The 11,925-nt window shown below is 39.1% G+C and overlaps 1 protein-coding gene across 1 annotated transcript in view; it reads right to left on the bottom strand.

Annotated features, from left to right (window-relative positions):
- Positions 1-232: 232 nt before the first annotated feature.
- NEK11 (NIMA related kinase 11) overlaps positions 233-11,925 on the bottom strand; it is an 81,260-nt gene continuing 69,567 nt past the window's right edge. The window contains 1 exon segment of the mRNA XM_008633981.2: positions 233-1,525. Within this exon segment, the coding sequence (XP_008632203.1) occupies positions 1,321-1,525 (205 nt within the window). The 3' untranslated portion in view covers positions 233-1,320.

Genomic DNA, 11,925 nt, shown 5'->3' on the forward strand with positions numbered 1-11,925 from the left:
AGAATCTCTTACTACTTTGAGCTGGAAGTACAGTGCCACATCATCTGTAGCTGGGCATGCTCTTTGCTTCCTCAGCTTATGCTGCTGCTAGAATAGATTTAGATGACTCTACCTGCCTTTTGCTTTGAGTCTCTTAACACACGTCATAAAGATGGATCAGTAGAACTGCTTAATTGACCATAAATACTGGTACACTTCACTGTAAATAACTCATCTCAGGTCAAATAGAAATTTTTTTTTATATTCATAATATGAATTTCTTTTAATTTATTTAACACAGTCCCCAAGTCGTTTAAGAGTTGTGGTGGAAAAGCAGGAAGCATAAGGATTATGAATGGCTTAATGCCTAAAATTCATTTGGTCTACAATTCATTTTAGATTCCTTTACCAATTGTATGACTTTGTTAACCTTTAGTCATATGCACAGATGGAGGAAGAAGCTCAGAATGCAAAATAAGGAAGGAAGAGGTGGAAGGGAAACATCAGGTATATAATCAGAGCCTGATACACAGCTGAAATCAGCAGGAGTGGGATGCATATGAAGAAGGGAGCATAAACACTAGAAAAGAACTGTAACGGTAACAATGTGCAAGGCAGGAAAAAAATCAGTTTATTTTTTCCATTTTTGAAGGATGAATTTAATCTAAAACTCTTTCTACAGGTACAGTGTGCAACCAGACATGCTTCTTCCATTATGAATATACACACCTATCTCTGTGTATGTGAGCATGCATATATGTACATAAATATGCACATATGTATGTATTTCCACAGTTCCTTTGAAATTTAAACAGATTAAATGCAGCCCTTTTGAATAATCAATAATAAGGCAAATAGGGGATGAGTGGCCATAAATATATATATATATATATGTTTAAGGGTAAATCTGCCAAATTACAAAAATTATGGGCTTAAATATCATGAGGACCAGTTAGCACAGAAATCAACAGCAGCTGGAGTCTAATCCTGCTTCATTCCATCAGAGGCAGCTTTGCCAGTGATGCTCTGAGTGTGAACTGGCATCCAGACACGGCCCAGAACACCCCTCCTTATGTTTTAAGTGGTAGAAAAAGGGGACTCTGGTAACTGTGAATCCTCCCCTCCACTGTCACAAACATCTGTTCTTCTTCCTGCCCCTGTAATCCGTGCCATATTTACCCACTTCTCACTGCTGTGTGGACTCTCAAATGGTGCTTACCCACATGCTTAGGTACTACATTACCTTCAGCAGTGTCCCCCAAACACCACCTGTACTTGCCTGCTGGCCTGAAGGAGGCCCCTTCCCCCTCTGTGCCATTTCCAGCTGCTGCTGACACACTGTTACAGCTGAAGATGTGGCTCTGAAGCCTGTAGCTGTTCCTCGAAGTACAGCAGCTGATCCACTTCAAAGCAATCACTTGCTCTAGACACCAGTTTCTCCAAACACCTCCTGATCTCCTCCTCACTGGCATTCTGCTGTCTCGCTTGCTTGAGACAGCTGTACACGGCCTCAAATGCCTCCACTCCCAGCTTCTCAATGGCAGATCTGGGGATAAATATTATAGAAAAGGTCAAGTAAAAGTTAATTCATGTTAAATATTAACACAAGCATTAACTAGTACAGATTTCTTCTAAATGTTGTAGGTTTGATTAAAATGAACCTACATGATGCACCTTGTTTGTCTGACAGTAAAACGAACTAAAGTTTCCTGGAGAATTTCTCCATGATTGTTTGCCATACCAGGAGCCCAAGAGTAAAAACCTGGCCATAGTAAAGTCATGGGAAGCATGGTCATCGTCTTTGTTGCAGTCCAAGAATCCTCTCCACGCTGAGTCTGACAGACTCTTTTATCTACAGCAAGTCTGGTAAACAGACACGTATTACTGCGTCTGGATTTCATCAAAACCAAAAGGAGCAACCCCAGTCAGCCAAACACCAGTAGCATTTTACGTGAGCACACTTTCTTATTCATCGTTTTATTTTAGCTTCTATGAAATACAAGAAAACCATTGTACAAGCTCAGCATGAGCTAACTTGACACTTTTTTATTTTCTACAGTGCTCTCCTTTTATCAGAACACAGATCTGTAACTCAGTGACAAAATACACATTCACAGCACACACTCTTAATGTTGATTTATAAAAAAGATCCATTTGAAAATGGCAAGACAATGAACAGCATTTCTTCCTCCTAAAGGAAAAACATCTTTAAATTCATTTATCACAGGTAACACAAAATTTTTCACTCAGTGATGGCTTCATATTTTGAGGAAAATACCTGGGTAATTTTCCTTCAGTGTATCAGACTATCTGTCTGCTCCTCATGCTTCTGACACAGGATTTGTTTTCTTTCACTAAACTTTTACATGTTAGAGTAGTTGAGATTTGGTCGTCTTTTAGACAAAAAGGAGGTTCTTGGAAGGGAACCATGTCATATGGAGCCTGCAGTAGGCTCCTCAGCCAATGCCTGAGGCAGCAGGAGCTGGGACACCCTCAGCTTGTGGCTGTACCAAGGATGAGCTGTACAGGGACAGAGAAGGGGATCGGACGTGTTCTAAGCATTAAGGCTTAGAACTTCAGTAAGTGTGCACGTAGGTTCAGAGGGAGCAGGCACACTTCCCATAGTAGTTTAAAAGGTTAAACCTGCCTCCCAACAACAACATCACAAACTGCAGTTGTAGTTTTTCGTTGTTTTGCACTGATTTTGCTACATGTCTGACACCAGGGCAAGGTCAACTGTTCTCCCCCAATAGCAGAATCAACCTAACAGTGTAGCTGCTTTCCATCAGTGGTCATCCTGTTACTGCTGAGGAATAACATCATAATGAAATGTCAGCCAGTAAGAGTTCCATACTATGTAAATTCCTCAATTCCTAGGAAAACATTGCAAAGAATTTTACTTTATTGCTTCTCAAACTTGTCCCATCCTACTTGCTCTCTGCTTTTCTAGCACCTCAGTCATGCCCAGGTGTGATGCTCCTTAGGCTTCAGGTCACCCCTCCTGCTGGTTCCTGACACAGAGGCAGATGAGGAACCTGGGGCAGAGAAAGCCAGGACCCAGGATCAGAAGTCACAGGGCCAAACTGGAATCTCTACAGGTCCAGACCTGACTCAGTCCTGCTTCCTGTAACTAGAAACTGCCTTTTTCTTTTCTACCAAGAATGTAGTTTAGGAGAAAATAAAAACTGTTGGAAATAATTAATTCTCAGACACTGGAAGCCTAGGGATTGGATTACCACTGAAAACTAAAATAATGACCAAAAAATTGACAAATAATGTACATTTCTTAAAAAAAAATCATAAAAAATATCACCATTTCTCTCCAACAGCTAAAAATCAATACATGAGAAGCTATCCTGAAACCACTGCTACTTCATCAGTGCCTTTAATGACTCCTGTCTCCCTCTTAGACAAGTATGTTTAATTTTTTGGCAGTCCTGTCTATTTAAAGATGAAAAATTAAGCAAACATGTACCCTGGGAGTACTGCTTCTGCTAATAAATGTGACCTGCAGATTCGAATCTTCTCTGTTCAGCTTGGCAGAGCATGCAAATCAGCTAATCTGTATAATAGCTGATACAATAGAATTAAGGGGGAAATGTTCATAGGTTGAAAATTACGGGGTAGGTAACAAAAATTATAACCTGCTTTTACAAAAGAAGACATCAGGCTCTGTTTGGACTTGAGAGCTGCATTAATACAACTCTGCTACCACATCATGCCTCACAGAGGCAGAAGTGTGGGATCTCAGAGAGTAAATGTCAAAGAGGCATCACTGAGTGAATCGATCATCCTGATGGAGGGAGGAGGGAAGGCGCTTCCTGGAAAGCAAGGTTTGTCCATTATGGCCCTGGTCCTGTGCTAGGGGATATTTGTCCATCCATGTAAAATCCCATAGAGGCACAATTACAGACTGCTATTTCACATGAAATAGGGGATACCTGCACTAATGTTTTGAAAAGAATAAAAGCCTTACCATGAAATGTGCTGTGAGAACAAGTGCAGAACTCCCATTTAGAGTCATGTGGCCATCCATCTTTTCTGATTTACTGGCATTTACTCTCTTTGTGCCATCCTATAGCTTACTCACCTGTAAACTCACTATGAGTCGTCATCACTTTCTCAGCCAAGATGACACGAGCAAAGGGGATACCTGACATCTGGGATTTCATTACTGTGACAAAAATTGTTGGCCACACCTCCATCCCACACTGCCCTAAATGGTTTTTCAGTGTGCTGAAATCAAAGCAGCTACATTGGGCTCCACCAATCAAGAGTCTGGCTTCAGCTGATACACAGTAATATGCTTCAATGTTGTATCTCAGATTGTTCTTTCATTTCTTTGTTACAGAGTCTTAGATAGACAGAGGGATTCATGGAGCTCAGCTTCCCTCACTCCTGGCTGCAGCCCCAGTACGCCAGGCAGAGGAGGCACAGGGCTGGAGGCATGCTGTGACCACTAACACGCTGGCTGCACAGCAGATATTTCCAGTGTGGGGACTCTGTCACCCATGGAAGCTGTGGCCTGAAAAAAAATGCCTCTTGTTGCCAGCTCTTGTGCAGCACACAACACATGGCTGAGAAAATTAACTGCAACAAGACCCAAAGGCCATATTGATATTTGATTTGTGGATAAGGATGGAGCATGGATGTAAAATAGAGACTTGGTTCTATCAAGGACAAGGCACTTCTGAGCATGTGAGACGCAGTAAAGAATATCAGCAAAATCATAGGCACTGCTGGAAGTAGAGGGGAGCTAAATTGGACCCTTGAGAACTGCAATTTTTAGACACAGGGTGTCTAAAACCATTCCAAGTCATTTAGTGGATCTGGGCCTAAATGAATTTATCAGGCTATCTGGTGATTCGCAGTTGATTTCCTACGCAACAAGGCAAAATTGCTAAAATTTAACAATTTAATAATGTTGTGTTCTCAACTGACTGAGGAAATTGTAAATCTTTACCCGGGTGAACAAAGAATTCTCTATTATCCCATGGGTCTTTATTTTGACTATTCTGCTACCAGCTACATATTAACATCTCCTTTCTGGCTTGGAGATCAATTACAATCCACCTACCTTTACGCCACACTGACAAAAGCCACAAAACAAGATTAATGCTGAGGTTTGTGCTCCTGCATGGGCATTAGCAGCTGGGTTAATACCTCTCAACAACTTGTCGTGACCTGCCTTGAAGGGTAACTATGACACAAAGCAGCAGCGAAGGGGTTTTTCAGCTTCTCACTTTCCAATGTCATTCAGCATGACGGCAACTATAATTTAAAGCCATCCTGGTTTCACTGGTGCCTTCAGGGAGCTGCCTGTGGTCTGTGCAAGGAGGGGCTTTGCCCAAGCCACTACTGAACACACTATGAAGTCCCTTGGGATCAGGCACCAGCAATAACATCTCACACTGCCATAACAGGCAACAAACACACTGCTCCTAAGACAAACGCAGAAAACTCAGTTATTTCAAAATACTAGTTACTCATGTCTACATCAGTGTAAACCTTAATAAAGAAACTTTCTGGACATGGAATACCCATTCCAGTGGGCATTTATTTATCCTCTTGAATGCAGCCAGGCCACCTGCATCCACCACCAATGAGCACATTGTAAAGTAGAGAGCAAATCTGTGGGTTTTGGGCTCATGGGGCATAAAAGCAAGTGCAGGGATCTTTGAAAGAAAAATTTCAGTTGATGCCTCTAAGTCCTGTTTTTCCTAACTCAAGGGAATCCCCATGGAGTCCAGCAGTATTACTTAGGATTCTCATCAACACATCCAACAATGATTTGTCTCTGAATTAATACTATTTCCAAGCATCAATTTATTAACCCTATATTTCTCTTTAAAACAATACTACCATGCCACTTTGCAGCTAACCAGAAGTGATATGAATCTTAGTGAAAAAGATTGTTACATTTGTCTCCTGAGATGACTCTGCAAAAGAATCAGGAAATTACATATCCTTAGTCTCATATAAAATATTGTTTTCTAACTGTACCACAAAATCTTAGGACATCTGCTACAGCATCTCATGGTTCAGTAAACAAACAGGTTTATCTCAGTCAGAACACAAAAGATCTCTGTCCTCTCGAGTTATATTTCTGTCATTCGGTTTGCTGGCCTTACTTGCTATGAATGATTAAAACTTTGACTCTTGAAAGAAATGGCTCTGGGTTCAAATCTTTATTTGCAGTAAAACTTCTCTGTTGCTGTTTAAAGACCCTTTGAGATCTGCTAGGAGAAGAGTATAATAAGTTCCATGATTCAGGTTTTAGGAACTTATTTCTAAAGGTAGGGCCTTTCTAGTTCTGACAGCTGTTCAATCTTGGAAATGTGAAAAAAATGGCTAAGTCTAAGAAAAGGCCTTATTGGAAAAAAAAAAAGGTAATGGAAAGTATTATTATATAAAAGCTAGTAAGAAAAGAAATATGAATTGTTAATATTAACCCCCACCTTCACCTTCAAGCCTCAATGGACTTTGACCTTCCTCATATTACTGCTGAATGAAAATTTCTTCACTTGAAGACACAATGATAATTTTCATAATTCATCCTTAATTACTTCATAATTCCTGAATTAAAGCACCTTAATTTGATTGCAAACAAAACTCTCTGATGTCCTACTTCAAAGACCTGCAAAATCTAAACTATATTTAGAACATGTTTTCCCATGAGCTAAGAAGGATCTTATTATTAAAAGATGTAGACACACAGGTGAAGAAATATAAACAGTAGTATTCTCCATGCACCTCATTTTCAGAGATAAATTAATTTATAAAATGGGAATTGAAGCTGACATCTGCGCTTGGAAGAAGTATTAATTAGAATTTAGAGCTGCTAGTTGAATTCTAGCTACTATCAATTTAGAAGATGCTTTATCATACGATAAAATGTGCGGTTTTTAGTTTTTCCCACAGAAGGAAACAAATTACAACAAAACACAGTCATTTAAATCAAACCTGAGTATTGCAATTGTAAAGTCTATCTATATTCAGAAATTTACTACCAACACTAAAAATAAGAGAGGAAACATACTTGCTTCTATAGAGCTATTCTTCATGAGGTAGGGTGGGTGAAAATTACACTGTTTCACTGTGCCTGTGAAGAATTACCCAAAACACACTTCAGTTGCAATAGCTGGGCTGCAGTAGCTTTATACACAGTCTGAGATTTCCTAGCCTGGCTATAATTATTTAAAAAACATCCTGATTTTTAATAGTGTCATGGCATACAAAGAGTCTTTGAAAAGTCATCCGTTTAATTCCTTCAGCATCACTGATCAAGATCAAGCAGAAACTCATGGCACATTTAACACATGCCTGATGTTATTTGCTTTGTTTATCAATGCATTTGTTTTATACAGGTATGTTTGATGAGCAGCACAATATACAGCTACTTCTTGAATGTGGGCATGCAAGGATACAGTAGTCACCTCTGAAAAGTCAATAATTATACACAGATCTTGTAATAATTTAGGAATATTACTGCATTCTCCTTTGTTCAGCTGTGTGGTTATACAGTTAATGATGATTTCCTTTTACATGGCCTGATATTGGGAGGGAGTCTCTCCCAATTTAGGATTTCACACCAAAATTACAGTTATAAAACTAACAATTTACCTATCAGAGAAAGGAAAAGGTACTTATGCATTTCAATGAAACAATCAGAATACTAATTACTATAGATATGTTTTCTCAAGGCAAGTTTTGTCTTTAGCCATATTGTATTAAGTGTTACCACTGGATGTAAAACAATGCATTTCTGAGTTAGCAATTAGCCAGTCTCATTAAAAGGTTGTCAACGTATCAGGTCCTTCAATGGAGAAATTAATGTAATCAGCTGGTATGGAGATGGACAAATCTTGATAGAAATATCACAAACACCACAGTAATTTACTCACAAAATTTCCAGCTTGGCTTGTGCACTGTACAGCCACAGAGGGAGGTGAAGCAGCATTCAAGCTCTGAGCTATGACAAACACCCATACAAGATTACAGCAAAAGTAAAATTACTCTTACACAATCCAATCAAAAAGGCATTTTAAAAGCTGAAAAAAACCCCAACTCCTGTGGAATGTGAGATGCCCAATTATGGCAAATATATAAGCATGTGTATACATATACATAAAAATATACACTAATGTATACACAAAAAAACTCCCAAATCTGTTTGCATAAAACTTTATGGAAACAGTTTTTTGAACATCAACCATTTGGGCTTAGCTCACATCTAAATCCACCCAAGGGGGCCTGAAGCTAGGTGGATTAAGTCCACAACTTCTTTCAAGTCTCTTTTCACATCTGTAGCCCTTTAAAAAGTTCCTAGCACAAAACAGGACTAAGGAAAATTCATGTCTTGGCAGAGCCATACAATTCCATGATGACACCATACTACAGAGAAAGAAAGAAAAGCAATTACCAACTATGGACAGTAGATCTGTGATTTTCAGAAAGGCCTAGAAAGATTTATGCATTCAGTTTCTTCTGGATCTGCATCAAAATAACACAAGCTTCACAGACCTGTTTAGGCATTTAAAGAGGTAGATAGAAGTCTAGTACTTTTATTTTTTTCCTAAAAAGAAAACATTTATTGTCTCCCAAAACAGAGCCCTGGTCATTCCTCCATCAAATCTCTTGGAAAATTCCCTACCTATATTTCCCTCAAGTCGACTTCCCAAGGTTGCAATGCTGCTTCTAGTAAACACTGTCAAAGTTCTTTGAGTGGTTCTGTTTTGAAAACAGACTTTATAATTAATGCTGCATGAAAGCATTTTCACATTTGCAAACTATTGACAAAATCAAGGTACTGGAAATCTGAACAGCCTGCTCTATGCATTGGGTATGCACAGCAGGAGAAACTAGGGAAACCGTGAACATGTTTTGTGCAAAACAAAAAGAAGTATAAGTCAAACTCTCTGAATGTTTTGAGTGTTTGGGGCCACTTGACATTTTAAAATGAGTGAGTCTATTCTTAAAAGTTCAGGTGTTTTGCTACTGAAATGCAATTTTCAAAGTGAATAAAAACTCCCTCCAGTGCTAAAGCAATTATAATACTACTGTCCACTTAAAAAAAAGTTCTTAAAAATTCAGAATAACAGAATGACTCATGGATCTATGACATACAGCTCAGCAGAGAAGATGAAAAAATCTGAGTTTTCTTTATCTAAGTAAATTCTCAGCTCAGCAGAGAAGATGAAAAAAATCTGAGTTTTCTTTATCTAAGTAAATTCACAAAATATTACATATTGTTTTAAGGGTAGGACATGAGGTTCAAGTAATGTGCAAAATGGGCAAAAAATGAGCATCCCAAGAAAATGCATCAAACTTTAATTGTGCCCCAATACTCACTCACTCTAACTGCCAAGTTTGTTCTCATTGTTCATTTCAAAGTGCACCATAACAAATGTAAAGATGCTAAGAACTGCTGAAATTATGGTGTTGGAAGGTGATGTGCTCTTCCCATCCTCAGATGCAGGAGGAGCAGCATAAGAGACAAAGCCCATTTTTGTCATGGAAAGGGGAAGAGTATGGACAGTGGGAAGAAGCTGAATGAAGACCCATGGAAAATGCCTGAGGAATTAGACCATCAGGTCCAACTTCAGCCTTGAGGGGTACTGCTGCTTCTGCTGCAGAGGACTCCTAAACTTCTGAGCAGTAGCCACTGTCTCACTCACCTTAATTTCTTCTTAGGCAGGAGGAGCCCAGGATTCACCTGTTCCCACTTTCTCTCTCAGTCATTGCCTTGGGACAGCAATCACTCCTGAGCCAGGAGCATTCACTCACGTCTCCCTGACAGAAGCCAAGAACCAATATCCCAGCTTGGTCACACACAGGAAGGGTTCAATCTTCCAGTGTTCCTGCTGCGTTTACTGTAGTCTCACTTGCTTGTAAAGCAAACAGCAAACCCAAAATACTTTCTTCCAATTTGGGTCTGGAAGGTAACAGTGCAATTATCTTAAAGTAGATTTTCAGTAAAAGAAAGAGAAACTCATGGACTAAGATGTTTAATGTGTTTCCATAATGAACTCATTGGGCTCATCTGAGACTGGCCTTTAAAATGAGGTGTAAGAAACTGTGACAAGTAGGATGAATATGTAAACAAAATTTTGGCTTAGCGCATGGGATGCAGAAAACTATAGTCATGCTGTAAGATGTCTTGGGATCACCAGACAGAAATTATTACCTGAAAAAGGAGTGTTGGACAGAACACAGTAGTGTGTGTAAGAGGAAATTCAATGCTCAAAACCATTTAAGGATCAATACCTTCAGGAGTACTCTATTCATCTGCAAAAAACAGATAGTGGTAGCTCAGACAGTGCCAAAAAACTTCCTTACCAAATATGTCTTTTGTCTGTGAGAAGACATCTTATTCCTCAAGCATGTTTACATCATGACACCTTCAATGTCATGAATGACAGTCAATGACAATCAAAAGGTCACTGAGAAGTTTTTTAATCTCTTAAAAACCAATTACCTTTTCTGTATTTGTTGCTTTCGTCTTCACTAAGGATCCCCTCAAAGATGTCAATAACAAAACCAGTTTCACTTGGCTCAGAAAGATCTACTCCACATATATCAAAATACTACATCAAGTAAACAATTTCTTTAAGAATTTTTTTTTAATTGTACACATAAATGTACAAAAAGCCTTCTATACTTCAAACATTTTAGGACTACTTATCTCAAAGAACATCCAGTGCCTACTGAATGACCTCAAAACGACCTTTCTTTCTGAAATTTTAAGATAAATGGTGCATTTGATGGCAGCATCACAAGCACAAGAAGCATATATACATACTGCTCCTGAGTCTAAGCCAGTAGTGTTACAAGCATTCACAGGACCAGAATAAAAATATCACCCAATGCCTTTTCTTCATGATTTCTGAAAGACTGCTTTACTTACACTCAGCAGGAGATGATGAAGTCTTTTGCTTGTTCATGGTATGCTGCTGCGCGTAAGACTTTGGGGACTGACTAAGAGGTGCTTACTGCTGGGTTAAAGGATTTTAATTTACTTAAAATTTGGGGCATAAAAGCCTTTTCCTTTTACTGCCACACATTTTATTGAATTCTAAAGTGCATATTAAAGTTCATGGCTATTAAAATGACTGATTGTAGATATTCGTGGATATCTCCACAAAGGAGCACGAAATGATCTGTACTAAGTTTTTTGTATGGAGCTTGGGGGAAAAAAATTAATTGCTGCTACTACAATTTAATCTGACGGGAAAAATGCTTTGGCTTGAGGAGTTGCTTCTGAAGAACAGCATGGTTCTCTTCTGAGATGCAGAGTTGGAAAGTCTCTGTGGGGGAACATCAGTGAACAGTCATTCGTTTGTCTTCATGGATCCCTCCATGAAGGTAACTTGGCTCTGGATAGCATGTGACAATAACGCTTCTCACACCTGGCAGGCACCAAGTTACCCAGTAACATCAAGGATGGGAAGCACCAAGAGAATTAGCTTGTGGGCTGGACAGAAAACACCAGGATATGGCTCCTCCCATTTTCTGCATCTAACATGATTCCTCAGTTTCAAAGCCCAGTATGAGGAATAAGAATCTCGTAGCTCTGGTTTCTGTATTTGGTTGACCTCTCGCTGCTGGCATGCAGGGCTGGGAAGGAGCATAATGATAACCTTTGTGGGAGCTAGTTCAAAAAATGGAGATTTCTTATCGACACTGCAGATCCCAATATCGAAATGTTTAGCACTGGAATGGAAATTTTTGTGGAGGGAATGAATTCTGCTTGAAAGGTAAAGTTTAATCTCTGCTGTTATAAACTTTATAATGAATTCTGATACCAAATATAACAAACTAGAAATTGTTGTCACTGGAGTAGGTGAATTTATCATGACTTTTACTGAGAGGACAGCAATTCACATTGATGCTGGATGTGATCAGCTGGAACAGAGAGTGCAATGGTAATTGGAAAGAAAAAGTCTG

Source organism: Corvus brachyrhynchos, unplaced genomic scaffold, assembly GCF_000691975.1.
Source record: "Corvus brachyrhynchos isolate BGI_N302 unplaced genomic scaffold, ASM69197v1 scaffold94, whole genome shotgun sequence".
In the NCBI taxonomy this organism is placed as follows: Eukaryota; Metazoa; Chordata; class Aves; order Passeriformes; family Corvidae; genus Corvus; species Corvus brachyrhynchos.